General features: G+C 46.2%; 1 protein-coding gene across 2 annotated transcripts in view; it reads left to right on the forward strand.

Moving 5' to 3' along the window:
* LOC144115686 (uncharacterized) overlaps positions 1-17,641 on the forward strand; it is a 92,937-nt gene that overhangs the window by 36,355 nt on the left and 38,941 nt on the right. For both annotated transcript variants that reach the window (XM_077650154.1, XM_077650155.1), the window contains exons 9-11: positions 2,537-2,719; positions 9,276-9,419; positions 11,866-11,995. In XM_077650154.1, coding sequence (XP_077506280.1) covers positions 2,537-2,719; positions 9,276-9,419; positions 11,866-11,995 — 457 coding nt within the window. The remainder of the gene's footprint in view (positions 1-2,536; positions 2,720-9,275; positions 9,420-11,865; positions 11,996-17,641) is intronic.

A 17,641-nucleotide genomic window follows, 5' to 3' on the forward strand; every position in this document is an offset into this window, starting at 1 on the left:
GCTCTCAAATTTGGCTCGAATACCCTCAAAGACCACATCTACAGATCAGTTGCACTAGAATGTGGCCATCGAAATCATTTCAGGGTACCTTTAAGACTGTCTGTTACTGAAGGTTTGCTGTGTATACCGCTTTATTGCTTCATAAATTAATAGCATGTTTATGTGCAAAGCATGGAGAATGCACTTTTAATGTAAGAAATCTGAAAGACGTTCACAGATTGAGGTACTAGTTAATAGATTCTGCAATAAAAGAAATGAGCTGAGAGTAAGTGCTATTTCGTGGTGTTGCTCCAAGCTCATCATTAGCAGTGCTGTTTAACGCCTTTCAGGCTGGGCATTTTATTTGAACAAGCTAGTGTACGAGTTGAACAAAGAGCAGCTGCTGTCCGTTTCATAGATGACTCCCACGCATATAACATGTGGCACCTTACAAATTGTGTTCTGTCTGTGCCACTTAACCACCTAGTGCTTCCAATCATGTTCTGATACCAACTAGCTCTACATTTAACTTTGTGGAATAAGCTTGCGTGGAAGTATAGTAATCCCTCGTTATAATGAAGCCAGCGGGATGGCGAAAAAATTCGTTATAAGCAGTAATTCGATATAAGCGACCACCCAAGAAAATCTAAAGCGGTTGAGCTTTAATTGTGCCGCAACGGCGAGGAAGTCAAAATACAATGTATTCAGTGAAGCAAAACTTTATTCAGGTGCAAAAAAGGCAGTGAGCTTTGGCTGTTTCAAGTTCTTACCGGGCGCGTGCAACCCCTGCTCTAATCTGACCAAGCATTGCATGAGGCCGCGGTCGCCACGCCCATGCAATCAACCTTTGGGGTATTTCGAATCACGAAGACAGTGGCCGCTTTCATGCGAAGGAAGGGTCACGGATATGCTGTGGCTCGAGTCTGAGGTTGTGTTTGTTGTGCTCAAAAAACGATTAGCCGCTCATTGTAGGTACGCAGCGCGATCGTGAAAAGTGAACGGTTTTGCAGTTGGAGCTTCGCATGATTACAGGCAGTTTTTTTTCCCGAGGTGTGCAGCTGTGAAGTTTGCAGTTGAGTTTTTTGGTGCACTGTTGTCGACAACACTGTGCTAATTCTACGGTTCTAGTGTCAGTGTTCGCGCAGCATCGCATCCACGCCATTGACAGATGTCTAGGAACGAAATTTAATGACCCTAACACGCATTTAGACCGTTTGTCTAGTCCAGTGGTGCGTGAGCGCTGAGAGCTTCATTAAGACTTGTAGGTAATATCATTCAGCATAGCCACCTCATGTGGTTAATAATGCAGTGGGGTACCCAAAAGAAACCGAACAAATTTTTTGTGGGCAGAGCTTTTGTAGGAGCACATAGAGCGAACATTCCAGAGTCGGTGAACTGAGTGCCATCGCTGAAGAAGGTCGGCACTAGTTTCAGCAGAGTTTATAGTGCCAACTGTTTTGTGTGAGTGTCGTTTTTGCAGTGGCTAATTTCACGAACAGCATGCGGCTGTGAAATTCTGCTTTTTGCTTAGCAAAAGTGAACAGGAACTCTTGAAATGTTAAACACGGCGTACAAGGGCGATGCGATGGGGAAAACTTAAGTGTTCCTGAATAAAATCCTTAATCAAAGCAACAATCAAGCCAGTGAAAAGCTTCAAATTGCCTCGCCTAAAGAGAGCTCTTCAGGTGAAATCAAACCTCAAAACAATGCTGATTTGTTTTTCGATGTGAGAGGAGCCGTACATTCAGAGTTTGTTCAACAGGGTCAGACAGTTAACCAGGTTTTCTACTTGGACGTTTTGAAAAGGTTGCACAACAGTGTGTGGTGCAAGCGGCCTGATTTGTGGCAGTCGGGGGACTGGTTTTTCCATCAGGATAACACCTGTTCACTCAGCCCTGTCTGTATGACAATTCTTCACCCAAAATGGTATGACCCCTGTTCCTCATGCGCCATACTCACCCGACGGGGTCCCGTGCGACTTTTTGTTTCCTAGAATGAAAAGACGCATGAAAGGAAAGCGTATTGCTGATGTTACGGAGGTGAAGAAAAAAACGACTGAGACGCTGTCAAGTGTCACAAAGATGAATTTAAGCAATGTTTTGAAAAATGGAATGAAAGATTAGACAAGTGTATTAGTGCAAGTGAAGAATACTTGGAAGGGAATTGAAAGTCTGTGCTTAAAATTGAATAAACGAGTTCAAACAAAAATAAGTTCGGTTTCTTTTGGGTACCCCCTCGTACATGCTGCACCGTCAGTTTCTTTAAACAATTAATTTCTCGGAAAGCATTTTTTTTCTGTTGCGACCGTCTTGAAAGTTCATGCTACTGCTTGTTTATTCTTCACTTTTTTTTCTTTTTCAAAATTGCTGCGTCATTGCTTCATATTTTTGCCACATTTTCTTTACCTCATGTGCTTGTTGTATTCTTTCTTTACCAGTTGTTGAAATTTTTTTTGGTAAGAGAAAAAATTACTATTGCTGCATTGGACAGAATCAGCATGCACTTATTGTTATTGTGGACAATGTGACTTCGCTTGTCTTTATTTCTCAATGCACAGACAGCAGAGACGGCCATTGACATGGCTCTCAATTGTGAGCGCCTCTCTGTGACACTGCCCCGAGTGCGATGGGCAGAGTCGGCACTTTCTCTGGCCAACCGCCTCCTGCAAGACTGCGTTGGCCTCATGTCGCGAGAGTTTGACCAAGTGCTTCAGAGTAAAGGCTTCCTTGACCTCGGAAAGGTGCGTGCATCACTGGCTGCCTCTTTCATTTGTTTTTTCATATAGAAGTAGCATAAATTAGCTGGGCACAGAAGCTGTGGCACCTGCTGGTATGAGGCACAAAATGACTGCTGTTGATGGGATAGCTGACTAGTAAGGGATGTGTGAATATGTGTGCTTGTAGTATTGGTGTTCTTCAGCGAAATCTGCACCCTTTGCAGTTATTCACAGCAGGCCAAACTAGTTTTTGGGCTCTTTCACACTTATCTGGGGTTGGCTTCCTTTCATTGTAACCTTGCAAGGGAAAGAGCAGGCAAAGGCAATCCTGTGAGTCGAGAGAAATGGTGGGAAGGACAGGGTTGGTGTGGGAATGCTGGCGTGAAGAAAAACACAAGTACATACCGCATTTACTTGCACATAACCCGCACCAAAATTTGCAAAAACTCGTTTAAAAAGTGGGGGTGCGGGTTATCTGCGAATTTTTTCTTTGTAGGGGGGAGGGGGGTCGGCTTCACGCCAATGCGCAGGGGCCTCCCCCGTGTAGTCCGCCATCCTCATCATCATTGACACTTGTCAAGCCGATGAGGGGCCAAACCACAAATCCAAAACCCACAAATAGCTAAATCCACATTCATAGTCTGTTTGTTCTTCCCCACGCCATTGGCCACGTTTTCTTCAGCCAGCGTTGTTGAGTCTAGTGTCAGGCTCTGTTTTGTGTACTACACCCTGTTTGCCTGCTTTGTTTTGGCATCATGAGTGCGACTCGGCAGCAGTCTTTCACAGTGAAAGAGCAGCTAAAGATTATAGCCACTGCCGAAGCAATTGGCAACAGAGCTGCAACAGAGTCAGCATGACATCGACTAGTTGTGCATTCGCGACTGGAGGAAGAAAAAAGAGTCTTGAAGCAACGAACCAGGACAGGCGAGCGTTTCGTGGTCCGAAGACTGGTGCATACCCTCACCTCGAGATGCAGCTTGCCAAGTTCATTGAGGAGCAGAGAAGTCATGGCCACACAGTTTCGACTGAGATGGTACAAATGAAAGCCCTGAAGTTGGCCCGGGAAAAAAACATTCCACGCGAGTTTCGTGCGAGCCGTAGTTGGCTTCAGCACTTCATGCGAAGACATGGATTTTATGTGCCTCGGCGAACAACCATGTGCCAGTGGCTTCCTGATGCGTACAAGGAAAAATTGTTCACCTTTCAACGATATGCCATCGTACTTCGGTGGGAGCACAGCTAGTTGCTTTCTCAGGCGGGAAATGCTGATCAGACACCTGTGTACTTTGAGATGCCAATGGACATGACCATGGAAAAAAAGGGTTCCAAATCAGTCAGCGTGCTGACCGGCGAAAATGCCAAGCTGCGCTGCACAGTCATGTTATGTGCTTTGGCTGATGGCACCAAACTGCGCATGTATGTGATTTTCAAACACAAGACTATACCTAGCACAGCACTGCCCTCAGGAATCGTTGTGCGTGTGGGACAAAAATCCTGGATGAACAGTGGCCTAGTCGGTGACTGGCTTCGAGTAATCTGGGAACGAAGACCAGGTGCCTAGCTGGCACGCCGGTCGATGCTCGTACTGGATTCCTTCCGAGGCCACTGCACTGATGTGGTGAAGGCTCACCTCACTGAGACCGGCACCGACCTCATTATAATAATTATAATACCTGGCGGCATAACATCCATGGTACAGCCACTCAACATGTGCCTGAACACTCCATGTGTGCCTGTTCAAGGCACACATGGGCTTTATGCCCAGTGGATGGCCGACGGCCTTTACGCCCCCACACCGATGGAACGCATGCAAAGGCATGATATTTCATTGCTGTGCCAGTAGATTGTGGATGCGTAGAAAGCGATACCAGCCGACTTGGCGCTTAAATGCTTTGAAAAATGCACCATCAGTAAAGCTTGGATGGTTCTGAGGATGATTACGTCTTTGATAGTGACGATGATGCCTCGGATGGCAGCACTGAGAGCGGCGATGTTTGACGATGGGTTAACCAGTGACATGGTGGTGGTCGTTTGAATAAATGTTCTGAAAACGAAATGATCACTGAGTGTGTAGTTGCATCTTTCGAGCGGTCATTTTTTTTTTTTCAGGTAAACGTGCGGGTTATACTCGAGTTTTTTTTTTCTTTTTGTGGAGTTCAAAGTAAGGGGCGCGGGTTCTATGCAGTGGTGGGCTATACGCAAGTAAGTACGGTACACACACAACTATACAGAGTGATGTGGTCGTTGTGGGCAGTATGTCACTGTGTGCTCTGCCCAACACACTATATTTATACCTCTTTTTGGGCTAGTTGGTGCATACTTGATTTAGAGAAAACCCAGCGCAAAAACATGCAACCACAAAGACAGAACAGATGAGACACAAGCGCTAACTCACAACTGGCCTTTTATTGAAGCAGGATGCAGTTTATATACGGTGAAGCTTCAAGGGGAGAGAAGGGTGACAAGGAGGAGAAGGTGAACAAAGGGAACATCGCTTCGCAAAAAACAGGCAGGCAGCCAAAAAATCATACAAGAAAAAGAAAAAGTTACATGATAACTGAATCTAAAAATTGATACTCTGAATCAAAAAGAGATAAAGAAAGGGTACTGATGCACCTACTGCCATATCTCTTGATGTAGAAAGCCTCCAGACTAACACGCGCCGTCTTATCTGTGCTCTTGCCAAGAATCTTCGTCTCATTCAAAATCGCCTAGCACCCGTCGCAGCTCATTACGTGCGCAACCAAATGTGCGTACTTGTCGTTTAAGTCTGACAAATTTCGGGCATGGTCCCCCAAGCGCTCATTGATGCAGCGGCCAGTTTGACCAACATAAAACTTCCCACATGCTAAGGGGATAGCGTAGACCACTCCTACGGAACACTTGATAAACGGAGTGTCATGCTTTATCTGGCAACCCCGCTTCCTAGAGCTGGCGATTCGGGGGCACAACTTTCCCAGCTTGTTGGGAGCCGAAAAAACGACACTCACGCCATACCTGTTGGCCACTTTCCTCAAGTTGTGCGAGGTCTTGTGTAAATAAGGCACAACTAGCGGCTTTTGTGTCCTGGCACGATCTTCTCCGGACTTTCTTCGGGTTCCGTGTTTTAGTTTTTGGAGGTGGGTCTCGCAAACAGCAACCAACACAGAGCAGGGGAACCCAGCCGCCGAAAGTCGGCCCATCTGATTGTGAAAGCTGTCTTGCAACTGATGCGGGCACGATTTCTTGAGAGAAGACTCCAGGCAATGCGACGCTAAAGCCCTTTTAACAATCTTGGAGTGCCTAGAGTCATAAGGCAAAGGATCTTTTTTTGCACGTGGGTAATAGCCCCAGCAAACATGTCTTTCAAGGAATGTTAGTTTCAAATCTAAAAATTGTAAAACATTACTGTCGGGTAGTTCATGCGTAAAAGTTAGCCCAAGTCCATGTTTGTCAAAAGCATCTAAAACGTAATGAGCTGCGACGGGTGCGAGGTGATTTTGAGTGAGACGAAGATTCTTGGCAAGAGCACAGATAAGACGGCGCGTGTTAGTCTGGAGGCTTTCTACATCAAGAGATATGGCAGTAGGTGCATCAGTACCCTTTCTTTATCTCTTTTTGATTCAGAGTATCAATTTTTAGATTCAGTTATCATGTAACTTTTTCTTTTTCTTGTATGATTTTTTGGCTGCCTGCCTGTTTTTTGCGAAGCGATGTTCCCTTTGTTCACCTTCTCCTCCTTGTCACCCTTCTCTCCCCTTGAAGCTTCACCGTATATAAACTGCATCCTGCTTCAATAAAAGGCCAGTTGTGAGTTAGCGCTTGTGTCTCATCTGTTCTGTCTTTGTGGTTGCATGTTTTTGCGCTGGGTTTTCTCTAAACCAACACACTACTTTAAAAGGAAAAGGAAAAAAGATGCACATTATTGTAACTTAAAGTATGTGCTTTCAAATCATCTTTTTGGAAGGGATTTCTTTGGATTGGCTGTGCTAATCCCGCATCATAAAAACTGCCGATGAAAAATGTGTTCCTATTGCAAAAGTATTCGATTGTATCAATATGCCACTTGTCACTTCTTGGTCTCGCAATTGCTTCCTTAATAGTGCTTTGGTGTTTCCAGGAGGGAACGCTTTCTTGACCTATAAGTACAGGTGCCCAAAGAAGTTTTTGGAATACAGATGCCTTGACAGAAGCTCAATCACTACCTGGAGGCATATCCTGATATAGAGGGTTACAGTGTGCAGGTACCTCAGGGAAGTGGAGAGCACATCCTTTAGTTCAAATTTGCATGCTTAGGCAGTCAAGCACTTAAGAATATTTGTGTTTACAGTGATAGCTATTAGGTGCCTGCCCTGGCTTTTTCGTCGCCGTCGGCATAACAGGTGGGTGCACTAACACCCACCAGTTGCGCCGCTCAACCTGGGTCGCATAAGCCTACAGGTGGCTTTGTTTGGAACAGCCACCTGCCAGTGCAGGGGTGCATCACGTGACCACTATACCAGTGCACCAGCCAAATATCCACAAAACTAAACGCCTAAACAGCTATCGCTGCACCTCGCGTTACACAGTCGTGACCATCCTGTGAGTTTTTTTGTGTTCCAAAACCTTTTATGGACACCTAGCCGCCGTGGTGGCTGAGTGGTTATGGCACTCGGTTGCTGGCCCAAAAGACGCGGGTTCGATCCCGGCCACGGTGGTCGAATTTCGATGGAGGCGAAATTCTAGAGGCCCGTGTACTGTGCGATGTCAGTGCACGTTAAAGAACCCCAGGTGGTCGAAATTCCCAGAGCCCTTCGCTACGGCGTCCCTCATAGCCTTAGTCGCTTTGGGACGTTAAACCCCCATAAACTAAACTAAACTAAACTTTTATGGACACCTGTAAATCTTGGCCCGGTGGCTTTGTGATTTTTAATTTTTCTTGTACCTCTGATCTGCTTCATGCCACTCCCCTTTTGGCGCCGCGGTGGCTCAGTGGTTAGGGTGCTCGTCTGCTGAGCGGACGACTTGGGTTTGAACCTTACCGTGGTGGCGGAGATGTGCATGCACCAGCTACGCTGGAGCACGACGCGTTGAGTCATCTGTGGTCGCTCGTTGCGATCTTTGGCGTTCCTGTCATGTCAGTTCGTGCTTTATTGTCGTGAAACTTTTCTCCCAAATTTCGTAATTCAGCACAAGCTAACAGATGGTCAGCTTAGCGAGTTTTTCATATCAAGGTCAACCGCGGCTATGCGTTCGTTACATGGAGGTCTCAAACACACACTTCAGGGGGGGCGGCGTTGGGGAATTAAAAAACTTTGTTACATCGAGGAATTCGCTATATGGAGGTTTGTTACATCCAGGTTTAACGGTAGTCAAAATTATTCTGGAATCCTCCACTACGGCACCTCTTTATCTCCTTCTTCTTTCACTCCCACCTTTCTCCCTTCCCTTATGGTGCAGTTCCAATGTGCAGACATGTGTGAGACAATTACTGCTCCATTTCCTTTCCTCAAAAACCAATTTTCATTCATTTTTCAGGATGATGTGGGCTGATACACAAGCAGACATTGAAGCCGCCGCGGTGGCTGAGTGGTTATGGTGCTTGGCTGCTGGCCCGAAAGACGCGGGTTCGATCCCGGCCGCGGCGGTCGAATTTCGATGGAGGCGAAATTCTAGAGGCCCGTGTACTGTGCGATGTCAGTGCACGTTAAAGAACCCCAGGTGGTCAAAATTCCCGGAGCCCTTCACTGTGGCGTCTCTCATAGCCTGAGTCGCTTTGGGACGTTAAACCCCCATAAACCCAAACAAGCAGACATTGACAGTGCCTCGAGACTTTAGGTAGTAGTTTATTATGCAAAACTTCACGGGAAGCCAATGCTGCGGTGGCTCAGTGGTTAGGGCGTTCGGCTACTGAGCTGGGGTTCCCGGGTTTCGATGGCGACGAAATGTAAAGGGCGCCCATTTCCTGTGCAATGTCAGTGCTTTTTAAAGATCCCCAGGTCGTGATCTGGAGCCCTCCACTATGGCACCTCTTTATTCCTTTCTTTTCTCACTTCCTCCTTTATCCCTTCCCTTGAGGTTCAGGTTCTGCGGAGATGCGAGACAAATACTGCACCATTTCTTTTCCTCAAAAACTAATTTTCAGTTTTCTAGCAAATTGCTGGCTGAAAAAAACATGTTGAAAGTGGTCCTGCACTTGGGGGGTTGTTACGTAATGTATGAAGTTTACTTTCCTGCGTCTCCATATAGTTTTTGCTTGTTAATGCATTAGTCATTTGATTAAATTTCACTCTTTAGCACTGCACCTGCCAGATCTCCCATGCCTCCACACTGGGCCCAGTCTTCAATATAAATGATAGACTGAATTTCACGATGTTTGTTTCTTTTTTTTAGTGCTTGGGGACAACATAACCTGCTGTGCATAATCTGTCTGATAGCTTCAGTGGAAAGTGTGGGTGGGTATTGGTGCTTTGAAAGCTAGGACATGTTTACTGACAAACAGTGTGTAAAAGTTGAACACTTTCCTTTAGTTGCAGCAGCTACGCTGTCGCGGGGAAAAGTGGTGCAACAGTGCCATTGACCTGTACTCTGACATTGGCGCCGCATTGCCTCACTTGCCCAGGGCCAGAGCTGGAACATCACTGCTCTTGAGGACACCCTGCTGGCCGCAGTGGAAGGGCTAACCCCTGATGCGGCCTGTCTGTCGTGCATTGCCTTGGCATGGCTGCTGCCTGAAGATGACAGCCAGCAGGTGCAATGGACTCAGGTTGGTACTTTAAACTCTTGGCTGGGATGGAAGCACTTGGTAATGTCTTCATGTAGTTGCAGCTGTGGCAGACTTGCAGTGTAAGCAACTGTGTACAGGTATAATCAGAGGGTAAAAAAAATGAGTAGGCTGATTTGTCGACAGACATATTGGAAAAAAAAAATCGTGAGTAGTTGAGTGCGTAGTTGCACCTGTGGATTTGGGACAATGAAGTTGTGGTGGTGTAACATGATCAGTGGGTTTTCTAGTATAATGTTGTTGACTACTGAGGTTGATGGTGGTCCTACCACGGTGGCCCACTGGCTTTGTTGTTCAGGTGCTGATCCCAAGATCTTATTGTATTTACCCGCATATAACCGCTTCTGCATATAACGTACACCCTTAACTTTGAACACCACAAAAAAAAAAACAAAAAAAAAACTTGCGTATAACCCGCACGTTTACCTGGAAAAAAATTTTATATCAAAGGTCAAGCGAAAGCATTTTGGCAATGGCCCAAACCAGATTTGGAGGTCGTCATCGTGTCTGGCACGCTCATTTATGGTTGCACGCTCATTTATGGTTGCATGCTCATTATGGTTGGATGCTCAGTTATGGTTGGTCCAAATAGGCCGAGGTCAAATTTCGGGGCTGGCCTGGGCCAAATTGGCTGCCATTGTATCGAGCACATTGAAATTAGCATGAAAATTGATTTTGGTCCAAATCAATAAAGGTCAAATTTCGGGGGTGGGATGGGCAACATTTTGGAAACGACCCGGGTCTAATTTAGAGACACCATCGCATTGGCCACAGTCAAAGTATGCTTGTCATCTGACTTAAAGCTGTTGCTACGAGATCGCTAAGTGCGAAGGTCACTTCAGTGTCATAGTATATGCACACCGGACTGAAACTCCAGTTCTGCCTTGAATAGAGAGCTATCTCTGTGATACTGCAGAGTAGGCCACACGACCCTCATCAGTACTGAGCCCATTTTACGCGCCTAGGACACTCCTTCATTTGTTAAATTACGTGGTTACATTTAGCTGGAGGAGGAGGAGGAGAAGAACTTTAACGAAACAGGAGAGGTTTGCCTGGTTGTCAGCCAGGACACCTGTTCTATTTATATGGAGAGAGAGGGAGAGAGAAACGTAGGGCAAAAATTCATACCCTTCCTCAACAAAACATCGGCTAGTTCGAGCATATACAGTAAATACACAACTGTAAAATACAAGCATTTGCGATAGATATGGTTGTACACACAGATGCATATCAGAATAAAATGCATTAAAACAGGCAGGAATGTCAGCAAAACGATCCGGTATGGAATGATACCAGCATGACAGATTTATCTCTTTCATACACTCATTGAGTTCTGCTATCAAGACAAATCTGAAAATTTGCATGTGTATTAGCCGATACTGGCAAAATATTCTTCAAACTGTTTTGCTAGCCTAATTCTCGAACGTTAGTATAAAGATCAATCTAGCAAGCCCTGGCAAACCATTTCTGTATTGATAACAGACTTCATTACCCCCTACATATGTTCGATTTCGTTCATATTGGCCAGAATAATGTGACTGCAGTGCACGTAGCGCTTTGATGGTAGCTTGCTGTATTCGTATAAATAAGCTTTGGTGCTGTACGCGTGGTGCTTCGCTGTAAAAACTGTGGAGTTGCGCGAAGTTATTCAACTAACTTCAAACCTTTGCCACCGCTTGCGAGATCGCGCTGTTTTTCCTGCGATAATAGTCAAGCAAAGCAACACGCAAGCAGACGACAGACGACTTTCGCCGCACCTTCGGATCTCCTTCGGACTCCGTCGCTGCCGCCGCTGTTTTTTTTTTTTTCTACGCGGGAGAAAAAAAAAATGGCACTGTAGAGTCACGTGGGAGAAGCGAGCGCCCGCCCAAACTGGTTTGCCGATGTCTGGCGCCTTTTTCGATTAGAACACCGTGCCGCTCCATTGCTGCCTCGGTTTTCACCTCAGTCGCTGCCGCGCCTTAGAGCAGGCTGGCTGTGAGGATGTGGTCTTAGAGTTAAGTGTCCGCTTCGTCCCCTTTCGCCTTCTCTTCACTGCTGCAACAACACTGTTACTAAATTTGATCACTGTTACTAAATTTATTGCATACACCAGGTGTTTGGAATTCATTCGCTCCGAGAGTTACCGAGCTCTGATTAAAACGAAAAAAATGTCTTTAATGCTTGCATGTTTCCTCATTGTCATTTTTATTTCTGTGTAATGAATTCTAAGATATGACTTGGTTAGCTTAGTGCAAACATGAATTGAAAAGTTGTGCATCTGTACTGCTTACAGTGTGTGCTTCTGGCATGCACGAACATGGAGCAGTCCTTGAAATTTTTTTTTTAAAAGTTGGTGAGCTGCCCACAGGCCAAAAGATTGGCAGCTCTTGTCTTATTTAGGTGATTTGTTCACGTGAAGAACTGCCAGGTTTTATTTCAATTCCAGAACTTCACCGACTTGCTGCGGAAGATCCAGCGGCAGTGTGAGCGGTTCCTGATCCACAATGCGAACCGAGTGGTCCACTGTCAGAGTTGGTCATCTCTTTCCCCTCAGCTTCAAAAGAAGATCAGGGATGGTAAGTGTGTCCTTTGTTGGCAGCCAAAGTACAGGCAAAGAATCTAATGCTGTTGCTATCATTTATGTGTGACAGGTGACATGGTGACAGAATATTGCTACTGATCTCAGTGTCATTAGTTTGATTTCTAACTTCTGCCATTGAGTTTTGTGTGTGTAGTCATTGAAGTGTGCAGTGTGGCCATGGCACGCACAGATGAACATTGAAATCACCCTCCTGTCTGTGCTATTGTCTGTGAGTTCTTTAAAAGATAGAGCTTCTTGTTTTGTTTTTTTTGTGAACTGTTTGCGGTGGCCTAGTGGCAGTGGTGTTCAGCTGCTGGGCACATTTATGAAAGTGAACCAACAGTGCCACAAAAAGACAGAACACTGCAATAAGGAAAGGACAGCATTAGCAGGCGCCGACTTACAACTAGCTTATTGAACGGAAAAACTACTATGTAGAATAGCTCATGCCACTCTAGGCATGCCATGTTTTCCTGCATCCTGATATGAATCAAGGTATTATTTCGTCAAGATTTTAGGTTTAAATGTATTTGCAGTATGTGTGCATGTGTTTTTTTTTTCTTAAGTGAAAGTTTCTAGCTATATGTGTGGCTACGCTGCAGAAAATACTGCTCCACAGGAGTTAAACTTTGCTCCTCAAGACAGGCCTATATGTGTGCCCAAGGAGTAATGCTGAGTAATTGGTGCGTTTGAAAATGCAGTACTTCAAGCTGCACGGTTTTCATTGAACTCTTCAGTGCTGCACATAGTATAAGGTCAACTGATGGAAGCCTGCCGGTGAGCTTTGCTGACAAATGGCAACAAACTTTGCCAATTATGTTGGGTTGCACCCAGAGAGCTCTTGATGTAGCAGCAGTTAAAAAATCATTAAAATGCCAGCAGCAGTTTGTTAAGTGGGGTAGTGGTGGCTTGAAAGAGCTGCATGGAGTCAAACGATAATTTGTGCTTACTTGTTCCGTTTTTATTCTTTTATGTATACAGTCGAACCTGATTATATCGAATCGGTTCGATCGAATTACTTTATATGTAGTAATTTCTGAGTATAATAAAGCTACAACATGAATCTATGGGAAAGTGTACAGTTACATCATGCAAAAATTAGCCGTCGCATCCGATAGATCGAACTTCAGGTAACACCGGACGACACAAAAAGCTAACTTTCCCTCAACACTAGGGGTGAGCGAATGTTCGAAATTTTGAATACGAATCGAATATGTTTCATATTCGGTTCATATTCGTATTCGAGAAATGATATTCGTGAATTTCCGAATATTAGAAAATTCTCGAATACTCGGCAGCGATCGTATACCGCGCCGACTTTCGTGAACTTGATTGTGGCAAAAGCGCAGTATCTGGGCAAATTATCTGAATATAGAGTTTAAAGTTCTAGGAAAGCAATGTAAAGGCCCTGTTCTCTTTCTTCTCCATCGTTTATCGCGTGGACCGATCACATTCCGATGCCGCTAGGCTTGACCTAGTGCGCAATTCCGCAAGTGGGCTTTCCCACATACTAAACGTGCTGCGAACAAGATGGGGGACGGCCCGCTTCTAACAATTGCAACACGAAAGCACGTTTATTTTTTTATCCTTCCGTAATATGTTATCTAATTAATGCCCACACTCATGGCATTCGTTTTGTCATCTTAACTACCTGAGCGTGACCACCGCAGTCTTGTTTTGGTCAACTACGCTATGCGGGAAAGCCTACTTGCGGAATTTCGCGTGAGGTGTCCGAAGGGGCAAGTCGAGGTGTCACAACAGGGCAAGTGATCCTGTAAAAATCCCGTCTATTTATTGCATGGTGCACGGCAGGCGTGACAACGTTCGGAGGGCCCCGGTCACTAGGTCAAAAAAATAACTTGGCCGCGTAGTTTTGGTTTCCGAACTTCGCCACTCGCCCGTGGCAATGGCAGCTCTCGGCCCGCGCATTTGCCAGTAGTCCAATCTCAGCACCGTGCCGCTTTCAGATGCTGACTGATGCGTCGTTGGTCAATTTTTTTTCCTTTTTAGAAGCAGTCTCGCCATTCCGACGTCAACGTGCATTCCCATCTTGCTTACATTCGCGATGGCTTCCAGCACGCCGAAATTCGGTGCTCGTCACGTGATTACAGGTGTTTGCACAACAGAGCCGCCTCATAACACTACCACATTTTCGGTAGTTTTTTCTTTCGGGTCCGCGGGGCATCTTATAAATCGACTTTCGAATAACCCGGGCATTTCTGTCGTTCTTTGAACTCCGAATTAATGAGGTTTTGCTAGCTATCATGTTATTTTTGTTTCCAGTCTTGTCATGTTATGGATTTCATTTTGCCTGACCACATTGCAGGTTGGATACTGTTATGCTGTTCAATTAAAGGGACACTGGGAGAAATTGAAGTTGGCTTGTATCGATAGAATACCAGCTCCTGATCACAAAAACGCCACTCTTACTGAAAACAATGCTCTTGTAAGGTAGAAAAAAAGGTAGGAACCAAAATACAGGTATCGCCGCCACACGCCAATCTCGCAAGTACAAGCGTGCTGACGCCATAGGACAAGAGACGCCACCTTGGAGGAATTTTCCATCCTACATGGAGTGCGCGAATCTCCCAGGCTGACAAAGGAAGGTTGCACGGTTCAGTATTGAAGTAAGTGTTGTTTTAAAACCGATAGTGCACTTTTATCACACTAGGAAGGCAGACAAAAGACAACCTGAATGTTGGAAGCAAAGAAAACCGATGCTTGGCGGCGCCACAGGCGGCCAGGAGAGAGTCGATTTGTTATGGCGCTTCGCGTCTATGAGCTTTGCGTGCCCTGTGGTTTTGTTTTTGACGCGCCTCGATTTACAAGCGCCGAACAGCAGAGGAACTCCAAGTGCCGCTTCAAGTGCTAGTTAACCTTTGAAGGAGCCTGTTAAGGCTGGTCAGATGATCGCCACGGCCGATAAAAAACTATGATGGCACGATGGTCGGTGATCGTACAAGGCAGTTCGCAGTATAAAGAGCACTTGTGTCTTCGCACGCTCGCCCGGCAAAACATTCCCGGCTGTGCCAGTCAACTTCAAACTACTTAACGGAAATCGTTTATTAGGGACGGGAGACAGGGTACAAGGCAGTTAAGAAAAATTGATGATGGCCTAGCTTTGTTAGGCCAGAATATAGCTCTGTTAGGCCAGAATATAGGCAGTGAAAGCGCGGAGACTTCTGCATCGGAAGAGTGCATTCACTAGATGCGTCTTTATTGATGGTTAACCTTGAGCCGTCGTGGCGGAGTGGTAACGTCTCCACCTCAAACACCGAAGGCCCTGGTTCGATTCCGAGCCTCGGCACAGGATTGTTTTTTTTTATTCAGTGAGTGGGTTGGGGGTTTCAGTGGCTCCCATAGATGCCACCATCGAATACGTTAGTTAGCGGTTAAGAGCAGGCTCTGTTAAGGCGCGTTTATTCTCCGGCGTAATGCACACGCTGCACGGCGACGTCACGTCGGCCAAAGCGAGACCCTCCAACTGCGCTTGACTGCCGACGCATTCAGCGGCTTCGGCGCACACTGATCGCACTGGCGGAGTGCTTCGAGCATGTCTCTTCGCACCGAGTGCGCCAGCCGCCGCCGGCCCGGCCAGAGCGATTCGACTCCGCGGCGAGGTGCACATTGTGACGTAATTCAGTAGCTTTGGCAGTTGGGCGGAGCTGTTCTTTTCAAGCTCTTGGATAATTTAATCCATTCACATTACACATCTGAAGGTACATGCAAGTGGCCGAGAGAGCCCGATCCAGGGCACCCGTTGGATCCAGCAGAAGCCGTTGAAGCGTCGTGCGTCGGCTTTAGTTTCAAGCCACCAACTTTAAACGCGAGCGCCCTTGAGCACCCATCCGTTTTTTGTGGAAAAAAAATAAATAACCTGGCCCTTGCAACCGTGGGAGACGTCGACGCCGCCTGCTGCACCGTGCAACCGCGCCGTTCAAGGAATCACAATCCGTCGGCCCCAAAGCCCCGGCCAGCCTCCGATGGGCGCAACGCGCCGTCCTGGTCCTGGCCCCTCGCGACTCCCCGCACTGGCGTTATGATATCTGATTAGCAACGGCTGCTCACTGAGGAAGGGGGAAACGACCCGCTGGCGCCTAACCTAACCGTGCTCCCTCAAAAGCATCGCACGCTCCGTGGGGCTGAGGTCGCTGAAATGCAGGCCGGAGTTTTTGCGACAACTTCGTCGTCGGGTTCGGGAACGGGATCTATCGTAACGCTGGCAAGACGCTTGTGCAAATGTAAACGAAGCGACGGTAGCGACCCCTGATAGATGCCTTCAACGTGCGGCGGCAATAGCTTTCATTTCGGCAGCTGCTAGACCGCACCGCTAGCGACAGAAATCACGGAGTCTGCGTTTACGTCACGTTTCACGTCACTCCGTCCTGTGTCGTCATAAGAGTTCTCCGTGACGTCATAAGAGTTCTCGAGTTTGAATCGGAGCGGCGGGAAAAACTTTTTCATCTTGGAATCCAAATTTCTTTGAAATAAATGCATCTTTTGCTCCCGGACAAGCGGCAACAAAGCCATGAAATGCCGAACCATCAGATTTTGCTAACAAAAAAAAATTGATAGAGTTCTCCTCAGTGTCCCTTTAAGTAGTGTACATTTCTGCGCACATCATGATTGTTTTTTATACGGTGCTCAGGCAGTCTAGTTTCGTTTATTTCAGTTGCAAAGGCCATACACTATTTTGAAAAAAATATGAGCAGCAATGTTTGCTTGTTTATCTTTTCTGAATTTATTTTTTGTGCTGACCAGATATTCGATTCGATATTCGAAGCCATTTTTTCTTCATATTCGTATTCGATTCGTATTCGAAAATTTCAATATTCGCACACACCTACTCAACACACATCCAGGGTTTAGCTTCCTCACAGGTCCGATCAAACTTCGAACATTTCCAGTTGACTCAAGAAACTGGCTTTCCCTCAGCACATCTCCTGAGATTATCCATAACTACAGCGCAAACGACAGGACAGAGATGAAGAAGGGACGCCACACAGCGCTGTGTGGCGTCCCTTCTTCATCTCTGTCCTGTCGTTTGCGCTGTAGTTATGGATCATCGTAAACACCAACTCGCCCAACAAATGCTTTTGTCGAACTCCTGAGATTAGCTTTTCCACATGGACTTGCGGTTGCTATTGGTGCTACGTAGCATGCACAGACCAATGACACAGATTTTCCATGACGTAGGTGGCGGATGTGTACCGAGCCAACCAAAACATACGTTTTTAGCATGTTGCATCAGTTGTGGTCGTGTAGTCATGCTGCCATCAGTAATTTCGTGTGGTTTTTATTGTCACTGTGTGTGCACGCGATGGCAGCCACGAAATGGCAGAACCTGTCCTTTTCCAAGAAACTCTAAATTATCAAGAGAGTTGAACGAGGTGAGAAGGACTCAGAAGTTGCTCGCCACCATCATGAATGGATCGACAAAGCTTTTACCATTCATGATCAGAAAAAGCAAGTCTCTGCGATACTTGCACAATACCCTTTCGGTTCTAGTGACCTACAGGCCGAATCGAAGAGTGCGGGTGACCCGCAAATTTTTTGCCAAGTGAGCCGTGGTCTTGGAATGACGACCTGTTAGGCCAAGATTGCTATGTCTGCCTCATCGTAGACAATGGCTGTGCCCGCC

This window comes from Amblyomma americanum, chromosome 1 (assembly GCF_052857255.1).
Source record: "Amblyomma americanum isolate KBUSLIRL-KWMA chromosome 1, ASM5285725v1, whole genome shotgun sequence".
Lineage (NCBI taxonomy): Eukaryota > Metazoa > Arthropoda > Arachnida > Ixodida > Ixodidae > Amblyomma > Amblyomma americanum.